The sequence below is a fragment of the Suncus etruscus genome, chromosome 4 (genome assembly GCF_024139225.1).
Source record: "Suncus etruscus isolate mSunEtr1 chromosome 4, mSunEtr1.pri.cur, whole genome shotgun sequence".
NCBI classification, from domain to species: Eukaryota; Metazoa; Chordata; class Mammalia; order Eulipotyphla; family Soricidae; genus Suncus; species Suncus etruscus.
In genome coordinates this window covers 47,527,658-47,544,931 of record NC_064851.1, presented here as the reverse complement: position 1 = coordinate 47,544,931, position 17,274 = coordinate 47,527,658, and the positions used below count along the sequence as shown (strand labels likewise).

At 44.9% G+C, this 17,274-nt stretch overlaps 1 protein-coding gene across 1 annotated transcript; it reads right to left on the bottom strand.

The window, feature by feature from the left end:
• Positions 1-938: 938 nt before the first annotated feature.
• On the bottom strand, positions 939-14,982 carry ZNF367 (zinc finger protein 367). Its single transcript, XM_049772266.1, has 5 exons — positions 14,584-14,982; positions 8,171-8,321; positions 5,339-5,458; positions 3,253-3,391; positions 939-1,161 (listed from the first exon to the last, which is right to left on the bottom strand). The coding sequence occupies exons 1-5, from the start codon at positions 14,980-14,982 to the stop codon at positions 939-941; spliced, it is 1,032 nt and encodes a 343-aa protein (XP_049628223.1).
• Between the last annotated feature and the right edge of the window lie 2,292 nt (positions 14,983-17,274).

Below are 17,274 nucleotides of genomic sequence, written 5' to 3'. Positions count from 1 at the left end.
TCTAAACAAGCAATACAATTAAAATTTAGTGTTTGCCAACAAAAAGTCTATTCAAATAGTTCACTATGAAACAACCCTGTAGGTGTCCCTTTTACCAATAAAAATCCAAGTGCCAAATTTCATTACAGGGTCCATAATATTTTTTAAAAATACCAATTACCAAGTTATCTAGACTTTGCAAGATTAATCATTCAATTTCAGCAAATGAGAAATAGGTAATGTGCAATAGTTCCCAAATTAACATGTCAAGGATAACAAGTGCTTTTCAAATCTAAACATTATAGTAAGTTGTAAAGCCTCAGAAAGATAGAATAAGACTGATTTTACTCCAATTTTGAAAAGTCTGCATTTTATCCAGAAAACCAAATTTTTATATTCTTTCTTCCAAAATCAGTAACTTAGAATATCTTCCAAAATAGTTTTCTCTTTCTCTAGTTGTATTAGGCATACCATTTTGCAATTTTAAAATATATATCTGACACACATATTTTAGTTTCTTGCTGCTTCAGTGTTTACAGTATTGTATATTAATATACATTGTTAAAAAATCTCATAAATAATCTATTTCAACCTTCTTTGGCTAACAGTACCATTCTGCCTTTCATACAAGTGTCTTATTCACAAAGTGCTTTCTGTGAGAACTGCTTCCAATGAATGCATTAAACTTGCAAAATCTAGCTTCCCACAATACGTAGTACTACCCTGTACTAGCAGTCCCATATTTACAAATATTTAAACTTTACAACAAATCCATTTACCATATTTTAAAAAAAAAGTGCAATTCTCTCTCACCCCATCCTCTGGGGCAATGACATTCTTCATACATTTCTATCGAATAGCAGCCTATGATAAGCAAATAAGGTGCTTAGCTTATGCCCACGGATCTACTGTGGAAGGGCGCTGGGCAGTGCTGTGTACAGTAAGGCCTGAGTCTTGAGTTACTGGCGAAGTGGCGCCGCGCTCAAATTGGCCAGCTCGATGAGTGCCAGGGCCCCATGGAGGCGCTCCCGCTGCTCCTGCAGGCGGCGCTGAGCCCCGCTCTTCTCATCGCCCTCCTCATCAGACTGCAGGTACTCCAGGGGATCCTGTTGCTCCTGATCTGCCTTCGTAATTAGCTTCCCCTTCAAGGTGGGGGTGCGCTGCTCTCGAGTCTCCCAGTACCTGAGAGATACACATTTATTAGATGCCACGCAGGGTCTGGTTTCTTCATCTCTGCCAAAAGGCTCCAACCACAGTATTTTTTTGAAGTGTTTCAGTTTATAAAATTAGAATGTGATTTCACACATAATATATTTTCTATTATAGAGAGGAGGGGAAAAAAATCAAGTTTAAGATTTGAGGGACTCTGGGACCAGAGAGATAGCATGGAGGTAAGGCATTTGCCTTGCATGCAGAAGGGTGGTGGATCGAGTCCCGGCATCCCATATGGTTCCCTGAGCCTGCCAGGAGCGATTTCTGAGCATAGAGCCAGGAGTAACCCCTGAGTGCTGCCAGGTGTGGCCCAAAAACCAAAACCAAAACCAAAAAAAAAAAAAAGATTTGAGGGACTCAGTATTCAAATTTTCACAGTAGTTTAATTTGAAATACCCAAAAGCTGAGGTATAACTATAGCCATAGAAATGCGAGGAATGCACAGTTCAACAATCTAGTTGAATCCCAAAAGAATCATGTTCAGGGGCCGGAGAGATAGCACAGAGGTCGGGCGTCTGCCTTGCAAGTGGCTGACACAGAACCGACTGTGGTTTGAGTCCCGGCATCCCTGATGGTCCCCCGTGTCTGCCAGGATGTTTTCTAAGCACAGAGCCAGGAGTAACCCCCTGAGCGCTGCCAGGTGTGACCCCCCCCCAAAAAAAAAAAGAATCATGTTGAATTAAAAAAGTCAAACAATTCTTATGTATGATTATGCTTATATATAATTCAAAGAAAAGCAAACTAGGTCATGTTGCTCGTGAAGGAGGTAAAACGGCAAGAGGAAGAGATTACAAAGGGTCAAAACAATACTTTGAGAGGCTCAAGAAGGAGCCCCTGGAGCCACCACTGGGTACCTGTAATCACTACTGAGAACAAAGAGAAACTCCACAGTGGCCAGGCTGAGCACAGACCTACCCACCATAGGGAGTGGCCCACGGCTTCTTAGCACTGCTTGGATGGTCCTCCAAGAAATAAAAAAAAATGTGGAAGTGATATGTTATTTTGGTTTGGTTTAATTTGATTTTGGTTGTTGAGCTACACCTGGCGATTCTTAAGGTTCACTCCTTGTGGGGCTTAATGGGACCATAAAGGATGCCAAGGTTTGGGGCCAGAGCAATAGTACAGCAATAGGGCATTTGCCTTGCACACGGCTGACCCAGGACGGACCTGGGTTCGATCCTCCGAGCCAGGAGCAATTTCTGAGTGCACAGCCAGGAGTAGACCCTGAGTTTCACCAGGTGTGGCCCAAAAACAAAAACAAAAAAAGATGCCAAGGATTGAGCTCATTCAGCTACAAGCAAGGCAAGTGCCCTATCTGAATACTATTGCTTAGGCCCAATGGCATATTTTCTAGACTGGTGAAATTTAGAATCAGAACATGGAATTATATCATTTAAATACAGATTAATTCAGTATATGAGACCGTTATACCTCCAGGAAATTTTATAAAAATTACATGACGATAAAATGCTAAAACTAGATTTTAGGAAATTCAGAATGCTCACATAGGAAAGTTCTGACCATCAATAATACTCAACAGATCTTTCTTTTAAAAAAAAAAAAATAAGAAAAGAAAAAAAAAAGAAAAAAGAAAGCACCCCCAAAAAATTTTAAAAGGGGCTGGAGAGATAGCACAGTGGCAGAGTATTTGCCTTGCACGCAGTCAGTCGTTCCAGGGCGGTGGTTTGAATTCCAGCATCCTGGCAGGACTCAGGGAAACATGGGTGTCAGGGATTGAATCTGGTTCAGCCACAGGCATGGCAATTGCCCTGATCATTGTACTGTACTCTCTCTGGCCCCACAAATATTTTTTTGGTTTTTGGGTCACACCCAGCAGCACTCAGGGGTTACTACTGGCTCTCTGCTCAGAAGCCACTCCTGGCAGGCTCAAGGGACCATATGGGATGGCAGGATTCAAACAGGGGTCTGTCCTGTGCTGGCCGAGTACAAAGCAAATGAATGCCTTACCATTATGCTATCGCTCCAGCCCAAAATCCCCAAAATTTTTGAGAGTAGCAATAAAGTCCTCCTCACTACAAATAACAATAGGGAGAACCTTACTTTGCCAGCCACTCAGCAACAGCCTGGTTGTCCGCAGCCTGGTGCTTACTGAGCACATCTGTGGGTTCTTCTCGCTTCAACCTAGCATAAGGATGCTTTGGACAGTGGCGGTTCGCATGGGTGAATCTGCTTAAACAACCTTCAAAATACAGGAAAACACATCAAAATCTGAGCATCCAGACATGCAAAATGTCCCATTTTACTGATATCCAAGAAAAGGAAATTCACATGATGGGATTTAAGATAACTTGGAGAAGAAAATATTCAAGCACAGTCTGATCAATTGGTAGTAAGGGAATGCAAAGGGAGTCTTATAAAAAAAAAGAAAATGTTCAAAACCTCTGACCCTGAAATTTCCGACTTGAAATTTACCATAATGAAACAATAAAATATCTCAAAACAATGTGGAAGGTAGAAAAACTGCAGCCTTCAGCTCTTTTGGCAAGAAAGCAAAAATTTTGATTAGTTATTCAGTAATGAACATTGAAATAAGCATATCAAATAAATGGTACATTTGAAGCAACTGCAACTATGCTGAATTTCAAATACAGTTGCTTAAACATGTGCCTAAGAAAAAAATTTTTAAGCAGCTATAGTTAAGAGATTAAGGAATGGGGCTGGGCGGTGGCGCTAAAGGTAAGGTGCCTGCCTTGCCTGCGCTAACCTTGGACGGACCGCGGTTCGATCCCCCGGTGTCCCATATGGTCCCCCAAGCCAGGAGCAACTTCTGAGCACATAGCCAGGAGTAACCCCTGAGCGTTACTGGGTGTGGCCCAAAAACCAAAAAAAAAAAAAAAAAAGAGATTAAGGAATTAGGGGCCAAGGTAAGGTGCCTGCCTTGCCTGCGCTAGCCTTGGACGGACCGCGGTTCGATCCCCCGGTATCCCATATGGTCCCCCAAGCCAGGAGCAACTTCTGAGCACATAGCCAGGAGTAACCCCTGAGCGTTACCGGGTGTGGCCCAAAAACCAAAAACCAAAAAAAAAAAAAAAGATTAAGGAATTCACTAAAAAAAAGTGATGAGGGGCCCGGAGAGATAGCACAGCAGCGTTTGCCTTGCAAGCAGCCGATCCAGGACCAAAGGTGGTTGGTTCGAATATGGTCCCCCGTGCCTGCCAAGAGCTATTTCTGAGCAGACAGCCAGGAGTAACCCCTGAGCACTGCCGGGTGTGGCCCAAAAACAAAAACAAAAAAAAAAGTGATGAGAGCAGAATAGCTACCTTAAGGAATAGGGAGCATATTTAACAGGGAGGCTTGTATATTTATTTATTTTTTGGTTTTGGGAACATACACAACAGAGCTCAGGGGGTTACTTCTGGTTCTTCACTTAGAAATCACTCCTGGCAGGCATGGGGGACCATATGAGATGCTGCAAAATGAACCTAGATCACACATGTACAAGGCAAATGTCCTACCCAATGTGCTATCACTCTGGCCCCTAATTTGGAAGTTTGATCTCCACCACCACATGGTCACCCCACAACAGTCAGGAGCAATGCCTGTGTCAGGACTAGGCCATAAGCTCTACCACAGAAAGAAACGTTGTAAAAAGTGATAAAAGGGGCCACAGTTACAAAGTACAGGTATGAGTTAGGGCTTTTGTCTTGAACTCAGCTGACCTGGGAGAACATCCCATATGGTTTCTGACATCCCATCTGCTCTCCAATGACCAGGAGTGATTTCTGAGCACAGAGCTCAGGAGTTAACCCCTCAGCATTGCTGGGTGTGGCCCCCAAACAAACAAAAAAGAGGAAAAGTGATGTCTTGCATGAATGGGCCTGGATTCGCTCCCCAACATCCCATATGGTCATCCAAGCACAACCAGGAGTGACTCCTGAGTGCAGCGTCAGAAGTAACCTCTGAGCATTGTCAGGTATGGCCCAGAAACCAAATAAATCAAATAAAATTCTCCCCTAATCCTTTACCAAAAACCAGATAATACTAATTCTTCAGATTGTTTAAAAAGTAGAAACCAAAGTAGAAAGCTACAATAGGAGTATTTTAATTGCTCTTTAATTTAACTGTATTTTAATTGCTCTTGATAATTTAACCTTTAATTCACAACTACTTATTAAATCATACATACCATTTTCTGAACAAACAAAAGGCTTCTCTCCAGTGTGAAGACGCTGGTGTGTTTTGAGCTGTCCACTTTGAACAAAGGCTTTTCCGCAGTCTGGGTAGTCACACAGATAGGGCCTTTCACCTAAGGGGCAGACATGACGCTTTTACTTCTGAGAAAGCAAGCCAAAGGGTTGGGAAGAGACTCTACCTGTATGTAAGGCCAGTAATGCAAACTCCACAAAGCTGCAAGCAATGCTAGTGATCACACTTCAGGATAAATACAGACAGCTATTCACAGAGAAGCACAATATTTTTCCTGAAGCCTTCAGCTCTTTTCATTACCCAGCTCAAATCCCAGAGCAGCCATCTTTATTGTATTCTTTCTTTTATCACCATAATCTAACTCACTCGTGCTGATTCTTTAAAGCATCCCCCAGCTCTCTGCTCCCCACCTTTCTATCAGCAACCCCAAGCCCCCTCAAAGAATCTCTAAGCTGCGTCATTTTCTTTTGGTTTGGGGGCCACAACCAGCCGTGCTAGGAGCTTACTCCTGGCTCGACATTCAGGATTCACTCCTGGTGGGGCTTGGGAAATCATATGAAATGTCAGGGATTAAAATTGGTCAGCCATAGGGCCGGGCGGTGGCGCTGGAGGTAAGGTGCCTGCTTTGCCTGCGCTAGCCTAGGACGGACCGCGGTTCGATCCCCCGGCGTCCCATATGGTCCCCCAAGAAGCCAGGAGCAACTTCTGAGCGCATAGCCAGGAGTAACCCCTGAGCGTCACAGGGTGTGGCCCAAAAACCAAAAAAAAAAAAAAAAAAAAAAAAAAAATTGGTCAGCCACGTGCAAGGTAAACACCTTACCCGCTGTACTGTCTCTCCAGCCCTGCATTGTTTTCTATCCACTGCACAGCACGTTCAAAGTAGCTGCCAGACAATTCTTGCTTTGCCATACTAAGTACCTGCTAAGTCACCCACAAACCGATATCTATGACAGTCTAGGACTGGAGAAAACTGTACATTTGCATGAATGTTTCATCCCTACCACTCATATGGTCTCCTGAGCACTACCAGGAATAACCCGAGGCCCAAAACAAAACCAAAAAACCGCAAACCTATGACACTGAGCAACTGATTTATTTATTCTACTGGAAGGATGAGGGTGCAGGATTAGTTCTTACTTCCCTTGTAGAGGTCCAGTCCAGTCCTGAGGCTGAAAATGCCACCTGCTCTCCTATCCTTCAGTTTCCCACTGCTGTCAGTTCTCCATAAAACTTTCTAACACATGTTTTCCTTCACTAATTCAAGTCAGCACCTTCAGACCAAACGTTGTTAGGAATGAGGCCTGGGGAAGCCCTCAAAAAATGCTATCATATTATAAACTTATGAGCTCTCAAGAAAATTATTTTCTCATCAGTGATCAGCTACTGGTTCTTTCAGCATGACTCAAAAAACAGTTGTGTTCTTGTTGAATTTTCTTATTATTTAGAAATGTTCTGATGGGTAGTGATACTTAGCACAAATTACTAAATATGAAATATTAGGAATATGATTACTTAGAATACTAAGCTTTTTACAAAGCTTATACTATTAAATCTTAAGGATCCCCTAAGATCCTGAGCTCAGGGTCCTGCTATACAAAGAAACCAAAATCTGGAGTTTTCAGGTAAGACATAGTGGCACATAAAAAACAGAAATGGAGCTCAGAGATATTTTCATTATGTTATAATCTTGGATCTTATCTATACTAGATGAGGGTGTTTCAAAGTAGATTTTTCAAACCACACAAAAATTTTCAAAAAACAGGTATTCCATAAACCTAGAGTTAAAACACTTTTAATCATCTTAGTTTGTAACAATCCAAAATTAAACATATTCTTTTTTCAGGAATTTTGCTAAGAAAACTGTATCATAGCATATGGTTAGTTATACATCTTTTCAAAAACTGAAGGAAAAGGAATGTTCCCTCTGAGGTCAACTTTATGAGAAAAACAACAGCTTCCTATATATCTGGTTCTATATAATGCTAATATACTAACATAATGTCTCTATATAATAAAGATGATTGAGTTACTATTATCTACATTTTTGAGACATTGTTGCTATATTTAATTCTGAAAATTACACTTCACCTTAATTTATTTTTGTTTTTTTTTTTTTTTTTTGGCCACAACCAGCGGTGCTCAGGGATTACTCCTGGCTGTCTGCTCAGAAATAGCCCCTGGCAGGCACAGGGGACCATATGGGACACGGGATTAGAACCAACCACCTTAGGTCCTGGGTTGGCTGCTTGCAAGGCAAACGTGGCTGTGCTATCTTATTTCTCCAGCCTTCACTTCACCTTAAGTTAATGACCTCACAAACTGATGACATGCTGAGGATTTCCAACATTCTATTAACCTAGCAGCACTCAGGGGTTACTCCTGGCTCTATGCTCAGAAATCGCTCCTGGCAAGCTTGAGGGACCATATGGGATGCCGGGATTCGAACCACTGACCTAATGCTTGAAAGGCAAACAGCTTACCTCCATGCTATTTCTTCAACCTCTAGCTTACAGTCATTTTTAACAGTTATACAGACAACTAAGGGCATTGCAAGTGAAATGAATAAATAGGTGGGGCACAGGTAAATTTAGCAATAACATTTCTGTGACAGTGACATTAGTTACCATAACTTCTAAAGTTACCTAGCACATGTTCACTAGAAAACCACATCCTCCATAACAAAGACTGATAACAAAAATACTTCAGTCAAAAAATATAAGGCAACTAAAAAAAAAAACAATGATTCCACAAACAAACCCAGCTGTCAACTAGGTGTTATACTGATGGCACTTCTAAAATTTGCTCAACTTACCTGTATGAGTCCTTTTGTGAGCCTGGAGTGATTTTTCCCGGGGAAACACCCTCTTACAGATATTACAACGGATTCTGCTGGATGAATGCTCTCCTTCACTTATTAAATCCCGAACAGTGTCTGCTCTAGGTCTGCCCCGTCGGATTCCATCCTGTTAACGATTTTTAGGAATATTAATATAACTTTACTGAATAGATGTAATAAATATATCCTCATTGCATTTATTTATTGTATTTGTATTTTTTTGAAACTTTTTTTCTTTATTTAAACATCTTGATTACATATATGATTGTGATTAGGTTTCAGTCATGTAAAGAACACCCCCTTCATCAGTGCAACATTCCCACCACCAATGTCCCAAACCTCCCTCCATCCCCACCCCCACCTGTACTCTAGACAGGCTTTCCAGTTCCCTCATTCATTCACTATTGTATTTGTTTATGCAAAAATATCTAAAACTAATGTAATTTTAATATAAGCATATTCATTAAACATAATGATACATATAACACAAATGCATATATGTGTATATATTATATAAGTGTATAAGCATATAATAAAAGAACTATACTAATTTTTTAAAAATCTTTGAGTAACGGGGCCGGAGAGATAGCATGGAGGTAAGGCGTTTGCCTTTCATGCAGAAGGTCATCGGTTCGAATCCCGGCGTCCCATATGGTCCCCCGTGCCTGCCAGGAGCAATTTCTGAGCATGGAGCCAGGAGTAACCCCTGAGCACTGCCGGGTGTGACCCAAAAATCACAAAAAAAAAAAAATAATAAAAAAAGCTTTGAGTAACATCAACAAAAAACGGCAGAATAGTAGTTCCAATGGGACTCTCATCCAGATAACTAAAAAATGAAGTACACAATCAAAAGCAGCTTTATCACAACTCCAGAAAATAGAGATATGCAGAGATTTGGCAAACACTCACTGAAGAGAGAAGGATTTAAATAAAGGGGTTTGTTGCACTTGTCTCGATTCTTCCCTTTCCCAGATGTGGATGTCACCCACTAGTCCTGGACTGACGTAGGTGCCAAATATGAAAAGGCTGACTGACTACCACTGTTTAGCCTTGGTTCTGACCACCAGTATGGGCCTGTGCATGAAAAAGCAGAAGAGCACTGAGAAAAGACAGTGGCCTTCACTTCCACTGTGCGAGCCTAAGCCTGCTGCTCCAAGGAGAACAAAGCAGACCTTAAAGAACTCAGTTTGCTTGGTTTTGTATGGGGCTACCTGAAAGACTACCAAACAAAGTAACATTATGAAGAACTGAGAAAACAAGGTGTTCACTTATCACACTACTAGAGACCAAGTTCAAGATGAAAGTGTTAACATGGTCAGGATAAAACCTGGCTTTTATCAAATAGGCAAATAGGGTCAAGGATCTCTCTCTCTCCAGACCCTCTTCATAAAGACACTAATTGCATTCATGAGTACTGTACCCTAATCTAAGTATCTGCCCAATATCTCAATTCCCAACAGGACAGCAATACATGAAATTCAGACCACAGCACCAAGCAAAGGAACGTATATATATTTACCAAAGGCAAGGGACCATTATGAAAATTATAGGAGAAATGATCACTCTGGACAAGAAAGGAGGTAAAGTGAAATGCATGACAACCCTTCAATAACAGTATTTCAAATCACAGTGCCTAAGAGGAAAAAAAGGAAAAGAAAATTGCCTGCTAAAAAGGCAGGCTGAAAGATGGGAAGAACTGGGGACACGGGTGATGAGAAATGTACACTGCTTAGGAATACCTGTTGGAACAGTGTATGACTGAAACTTAAACATGAACTTTGTAACTGTGTGCAACAGAGTGATTTAATTTTAAAGTGTTATTGATAAAAATATCTTTGGGGCTGGAGTGATAGCACAGTGCGGAGGGTATTTGCCTTGCAAGAGGACCACCTGGGTTCGATCCCTGGCATCCCAAACGGTCCCCCCTAGCCTGTCAGCAGTGACTCCTGAGCACAAAGCCAGGAACAACCAGAGCACCAGAGTGTGGCCTCCCCCTCCAAAAAAAAAAAAAACCCGAAACAAAAAACACAGAAAAAAAAAAACTCAGTCAAAGGCAAAAAAAGGGACAGAAAAAAATATTTGAAAAAATAATGATCACAAACTTGCCAATTCTTATTACATGAGTCTAAATATCTAAAAAGCTTAATAAACTTTAAGAAGAAAAATATTTCTGTAGAGCAAGATATGTTGAATTAAGCTAAGAGAAGTTTAAAGGGGTAAAGTGCATGCAGTGCAGTGCACCACAGTGAGTCCCCCAAACCAGTAATGAGGTTTGCAGCCCTGGCAGCCCAAGACTTGTTAGGGGAAAAGAAAAAGCAAGGGCAGAGTGAAAACACAGTGGGTAGAGCTGTTGGCCTTGCAGGCGGTTGACCCAAGTTAATCACCACCCCCCAAACTACTCAAGCCAGCCAGGAGTAATTTCTGAGCGAAGAGAAATCTCAGGAGCAATCCCTGAGAGCCACTAGGTGTGCCCCACCCCACCCCAAAAAAACCAAACCAAAAAAAAAAAAAAAAAGACAAGGCAGATAATCTTGTAAATGGATAAAGGATAATCAGAATTATCATGAGAAATTATGGTAAGAAATAAAATCTTAATCAATAATCTTCAATTCAATGAATCAATCTTCAAAAATGAGGAAGGCTGGGGAAGGAATGGAATGCATGCAGCTCCAATTTTAGTTCCTGATACCACATGCTTTTCCACCCGGTCAGACTCCAAAAGCTCACAGAACCAAGTCCTAGGCAGTCAGATGTGACGCTTTCTTGAGAAACCCCTTATAAAAACAAAAAAACAAAAATGAGGAAGAAATTAAGAAATTCCTAACAAGGAAAAGAAAATGAAGGTAAAGAGAAAAGAAAAGTCAAAAGGATCTGTAGTTCTATTCAAAATAAAGATGTTTTTACTACCCGAACATAAAAAAAAAAAAAAAAAAAAAAAAAAAAAACTAAGGCCTTCCAAAAGCTTGAAATACTGGTTTAAAACCTTGGTAGATAAAAAGAAACTACAGCAAAATTTCCTTTAACAAGTTATCCTTTGAGAAAAAATAAATAAAGCTCAATCTCAACATGCATCTGATAAGATGCATTAAATTTTTTTTTTTTTTTTTTTTTGGTTTTTGGGCCACACCCAGCGGTACTCAGGGGTTACTCCTGGTTGTCTGCTCAGAAATAGCTCCTGGCAGGCACAGGGGACCATATGGGACAACGGGATTCGAACCAACCACCTTGGGTCCTGGATTGGTTGCTTGCAAGGCAAACACCGCTGTGCTATCTCTCTGGCCCGCGTTAAATTTCTTTTTAATTTTTTTGGTTTGTGGGCCACACCTAGTGGTGCTCAAGGGTTACTCCTGCTCTGAACTCAGGAATTAACTCCTGGTGGTACTTGGGGGACCACCATACTGGATGCAGGGATTCAATCTGGATCAGCCACATGCTGATCCATGTACATGGAAAGTACAACTATACCATGGCTCCGGCCCAGGTTTTATAAAAAGTAGATATTCCAAAGACTTTAATAAAGAGGGCCAGGAGGTCAAGTGCGTGGTTGGAATCTTGCCGCAGAATCTTGCCGCAAAGAGCAGGGTAGTGCAGTTTGGACAGAAAAGAGTCCACTATGACAATGACAGCTGAAAATGATCACTCTGGACAAGAACTGGGTAATAAAAGGAGGTAAAGAGTTAAGCATAATAACCCAGAAGGGGGAAGAAGGTGAGGGAAAAATAGAGGAAGAAGATGAGGGAAATGGGGAAGGGAGGAAGAAGAAAAGGAGAAGAATGTCTGCCACAGAGGTAGATATGGGAAATGGAGGTGTGAGAAGATGGGAGGGAAAATGAGACATAGGTGGCAAGAAAAGTGCACTGGTGATGGGGGGGTGTATAAGACACTGCATGACGAAAACTTAATCATGAACAACTTTGTAACTGTGCATATCTCATGGTAATTCAATTAAAATTTTTGTTTAAAAATGTAGGTAATGGGGATCAGAGCAATAGGACAGTGGATAGAGCATTTGCCTCACACACGGCCAAACCGGATTCAATCTCAGGCATCCCAAATGATCCCTTGAGCCCGCCAGAAGTGATTTCAGAAAGCAGAGCCAAGAATAACCCCTGAGCGCCACTGGGTGAGGCCCAAAAACTAAAACAAAGGAGGTATTAAAACCTATTTCCAAGATAGTTGCCAGGGCCAGTGAAGGAAAGAATTCGAAGCATATCCAGTTCCTGTTTTGCGAAATGAATGTCTTAAAAAGGTCTGTATACACAATATACACAAACATTTGGTAAGGAAGTGTGCTTAATTAAAAATTTTTGTGAAAATAATCACTGGCCCTTTCATACTAGGATTCACACTGAGGACAACTTGACTATGTGACTTGATTTTAAAAAAAAAATTTAAACTATATATGCAACTTCTGAGTAGAGACTTCGAAAAGGACTTTCCTCTATCTATTATTTTTACTCTGCCTTGAGATTCAAATTCCCAAAGCAAGACTAAGAATACATTTGACATATACTCTGCCCATTTTTAACCAACATGTAGCATGTTTTAGATTTCACTTGAGATTTTGAGATTGTATTCTCTAAGTCTTTAGGCTGGGCAGAGATAGTACAGCAGGTAAGGTGCATGCCTTGCACACAGCAGATCCGGGTTTGATCTCCAGTATCCCATATGGTCCCCAGAACCTGAGAGGAAAGCAGAAACAGGAGTATACCCTGAGCACCGCTGGGCGTTGATCCAACAACCAACCCTCCCCTCCCCTGTGTGCAAAACAAACAAACAAGTAGCAGAGTCAGACACTATTTTTTGTTTAGGCTTTGGTTTGGGGATTATGCCTAGATGTGGTGGGACTGGGAATATTAAAACCTCCCCTGGAAACAGTGGCAAATCAAAGGTGGTACTCCACGTATCTTCTATTTAAAATGCACAGTTGATAAATCAAACGAAATGACTTCCTTGAAAAAAAGTATCTTCTAGAGAAAGCCTGAACCCAGCAGTGTATTTCTTCTCCGTATTCCTTCAAATTTTCCTATAAGTTCCGCTCCAGAAGCTCCTGAGTGAGGGTACATGCCACCCCAGGCATATGTTGCCTGCCTGAGCACTGTACTGGGGACTTTCATGCTGAGAATGTGTATTGGGGCTTCCTCTGCCTTTGGAGAGAGCAACCGCAAGCGCTTGTCTTGCTCCGTGTGTGTGTGTGTGTGTGTGTGTGTGTGTGTGTGTGTGTGTGTGTTGTTCCTTTGTGTGTGTGTGTGTGTCTTGTTCCTTCCCTTCCCCTTCCTCAGAACTTCTAAATAAAACCTGTTTTTACTTCTAAATAAAACCTGTTTTTACTCCAAAAAATTATTTAAGTAACAATAATTAAGTAACAATAGTAACAATGTACCAACTTACTCCAGGGTACAAATAAGTTTCCGCTATCTCTGCAAGTAAAATGGATTTGTCAACAGAGACACTTAATGTCAGGTGATGCGCTTGCTTTTTATCCATAGCAAAAGGCTAGTCCTATACACTTAACTAGAAGAAACTAGGTAATAAACCTACACCGACAGCAGTCATTCAGAGAATACTAAGCACCTTTATTCAACATTTACAGACGATAAGGCATGAAAGTCACGAATGGTCTTACAGAGAAATGAGCTTGGGACTTACAGTCAACCTAGAGACAAGCAGAAGCTCTCTAAGTTCCTAAACAGCTTCAGCTCTCCCTCCCGGTCTCAACTGCCGATCTATATTACAGGCAGCGAACTGTTGGGGACGAGTGACAACAGCCTTGCAGTGACTTCTTGCACTCAGTCCAAACACCGTGCAGAACAGAACTGTCAAGGGATGAAGCCAAAGCAGCGACAGCCCGAACTGGACAGACGGTGAGTCCCTCAGCACTTTCCGCTCTCGGGCATCTCGGATGGGCGGTGGGCAGTGACAGAGACAGTCCAGCACCGGGGAGACCCTCCCTTTCGATACACTTTCTCCCGCCAGGAAGGAACTCAACCTTGGAGCCTGCAGCAACCCGACCAGCGGCACGCCCTGCAGCCCGGGACACCGCCAGCCGCTAAGCCCAGGGTTTTGGCGCGCGACAGACAACACGGTAGGCCCAGCCCCTTGACGGGGGCTTTAAACGCCGCCCACCCTGACGTCGCGCTTTAAACTCGGCCCCGCCCCCTGAGGGCGCGCTTTAAACTCCGCCCCGTCCCTTGACGGCACGCCCTAAACCCCGCCCACCCCTGACGGCGCGCTTTAAACTCGACCCCGCCCCTGGCGGTGCGCTTTAGCACCGCCCACTCTGACGTCATTGTTTAAGCCCCTCCCGTCGGGCCCCGCCCACCGCCTCCTAGGCGCTGCCGGCTCCGGGGCCGCGCCGTTAACCGGCCCGGAGGCCCCGCGCCCCTCACCTTGTGGCCACTCTCCGGGCTGCTCGCCTCCTCGTCGTCCTCGCCTCCCGAGGCGGCGGGCGGGGGCGCGCCGCGGCCACGCAGCCCCGAAGGCTCCGCGGCGGCGGCGGCGGGCAGGGCGGCCGAGGCGGCTCCCCCGACGGCCCCGGGGCTGAGCGTCACGTTGTGCGCGTTCTCGCCCCAGCGCCACGGGTACACCATGAAGTCGCTGAAGCCCGGGCTGGTGGGGACGAGCGGCGGCGGCGGCTCCGGTTCGCCTCCGCCTCCGCCCCCGCCGCACGCGCGCTTCAGCGGGGTGGTCCTGATGACCGACACCAGCACCCGCTTCGGCGAGTCGTGGCAGAAGATGACGGGCGGCGGCGGCTGGTCCGCCTTGGGCGCCTCCACGCCGCGGATCATGCTGCCCGCCCTGCAAAGGGGGAGGCTCTCGGGGACTCCCTCCTTCCTGAGCCGGCTGGCCCTTCTCCTCCTCCTCCTCCTCCTCCTTCAGGTCCGCTCTGTGCACGGGGTCGCCGGATCTCCCTCAGCTCCAGCCGCTCATGACCTGCGGACGCGTCGTCCCGGATCTTCTTCCCCCGAGGAAGGAGGGAGGCGAGCCGGACCGGACCGGACCGGCCCCGCCGGAGGCGAGCCGCTGGCCCTTGGCTCTCGTTTCTCTTCCTTCCCCCCTCCAAAGCCAACTTGCAGCGGCGGGTTGGGAGAAGCGGCGACCGCACGCTTGGTTGGACAAGGCAAAGGCTGGACGCGCGGCGCCGAGCCCCCCAAAAAAATAACAACCTGCCGCGGCAGTCCCCGCTCGGCTTTTCCCGCGTTACATTTCGCGCCTGAGCGGGACCAATCGGCGCGCGGCCCCGGCCCGCCCCCCCGCCGGGCGCGGCGGCGAGTGACAGGCGGCGCGGGCCAATCAGCAGCTGCGGGGGCGGGACGAAGCGCGCGCGCGGGTTCCGTTCTGCACGGCTATTGGCTGCCGCGCTGGTGGGTGGTGTTTTTTTTTTATTTTTTTTCTGCCCCAAGAGCCAACCGGGTTCGAAAGTCTGGAGAGAGCGCGCGGGACACGCCCCCTCTCCCTCCCTCTGGGGGGGACACGCCCGCCCCTCCCGCCAGAGCCCGGACGGGAGGCGGAGGTGAGGACGGAGGCTTTTGATTTGACGCGCTTCGGAAGCGGGGCGAGGCCGGGGCGGTCGTTGGGCTGAGGTAACGCGCGCTCGCCCGCTCGCCCGCCCGCCCGCCCTCCGCGCCCTCTGGTAGCTGTTGGGCGGCACTTCCCGCGCGCACGGTTGGTTTAAAGGGCCGGGGTTGGGGGGTGGTGACTAGGGGGTGTCCGCTCGCCCCTTTTTCTGACCCGATGCTTCTTTAGGTCGCCCTCAGACCGTTAAAGGGCCGCTCGCGTTGCTCGGGGCGCTTGTTTGCGTCTACCCGTTGCAACCTTGGCGGAGGGTCTCGGGGCGCCCCCTGCACCCCGATCCGCGGTGTGGGCTTGGTTCCGGGTCCTCGCCCCGCCCCCAGCGAAACTTGTCTCCCCCCCGCCCCCGTCCTGGTAAAGAGCGGGAGGCTAAGTGTTCTTGGGGTGCCCGTGCGGCGCCTCGAGGCTCGGGTCCATTCCGACTACACGTCCCCGCGCGGGGAGGCGTCTCCCTGCACTGAGCTGGTCGGGTGCCGCACCCGAAACCCTGTGGATTCGGGGTGGCAGGAACGCCCTGTTCCCCTTCTGCCGGACGTCGGTTTTCCGGCTGTCTGTCAGTCGATATTTGCAGCTGGGAAACCTGAAAATACTTTCAAAGGTGTTATCTTTTCAATATTGAGCCAAGTGAAAATGCCTAATTTTATTTATTTATATATATATATATATATATATATATATATATATATATATATATATATATATATATATATCACATGGGCCGGAGTGACAGAACAACTGGTAGGGCGTTTGTCCTGCACCCGGCAGACCCTGGTCCTTTAATCCCATATCCCCTTCTCACCTCCAGCTTGCCTACCCTTTCCTAGAAAGCTACTATAGGAATTCGAATGTATCCACTGGCAAACTAATGTGGATGAAGTTAGAAAATATTCATTAATTCTGATAGGGAGTTTGTGAATTCCCAATTCACTAATAAGAAAATTCGGCCCGTACAAGTTCGCTCACATTACCCCCAAAATGAGTCGTTGGAAGGATGACGCTGAAAACCACCTATTGATTTACGAGACCTGCTGAACAAAAAAAGGGAAGATACCAAGAAATACACTCTATTTCTGAGTCCATTTCTTATATTCCAAAACTTTCAGGCTCCAGGGACTAAACCCAACTTGATATATTTACAGTTACATTTAAAGCTAAAAGTTCATGTTTCGTTTTATTTAGTAAATTGTTTTACAAACTGAATGGGAAATTTAACCCATCTATTTTATCCTTGATGTGGTAAAAATGAATAAAAGAATGTCTATCACAGTCACTCTTACTATAGGCTAAACAAGATTCCAAATACCCCTGGGCCTGAGCGGTAGTGAAAGAGGAAACTCAGTTTTCCTTGCCAGCTTCTGTGAACTGTTTTGGCTGCCCCTACATTTTGACTGCCTCTACATTGTTAATGTTCCAGTGAATTCCTCTGCTCTTTCTGATAAATAGGGTGTTAACAATTACCCAATACCATAGAATTCTGCCTCAGAGTTTAGGCTCACTGAAAGACTAAC

Excerpts from the sequence above, each read along its gene's own strand:
- ZNF367 (XM_049772266.1), bottom strand. The coding sequence starts at position 14,982 with ATGATCCGCGGCGTGGAGGCGCCCAAGGCGGACCAGCCGCCGCCGCCC. Across the intron at positions 8,322-14,583 it reads GCCCGGAGAGTGGCCACAAG|GATGGAATCCGACGGGGCAG; the intron begins GTGAGGGGCGCG and ends AATCGTTAACAG. Across the intron at positions 5,459-8,170 it reads TCACAAAAGGACTCATACAG|GTGAAAGGCCCTATCTGTGT; the intron begins GTAAGTTGAGCA and ends TCTGCCCCTTAG.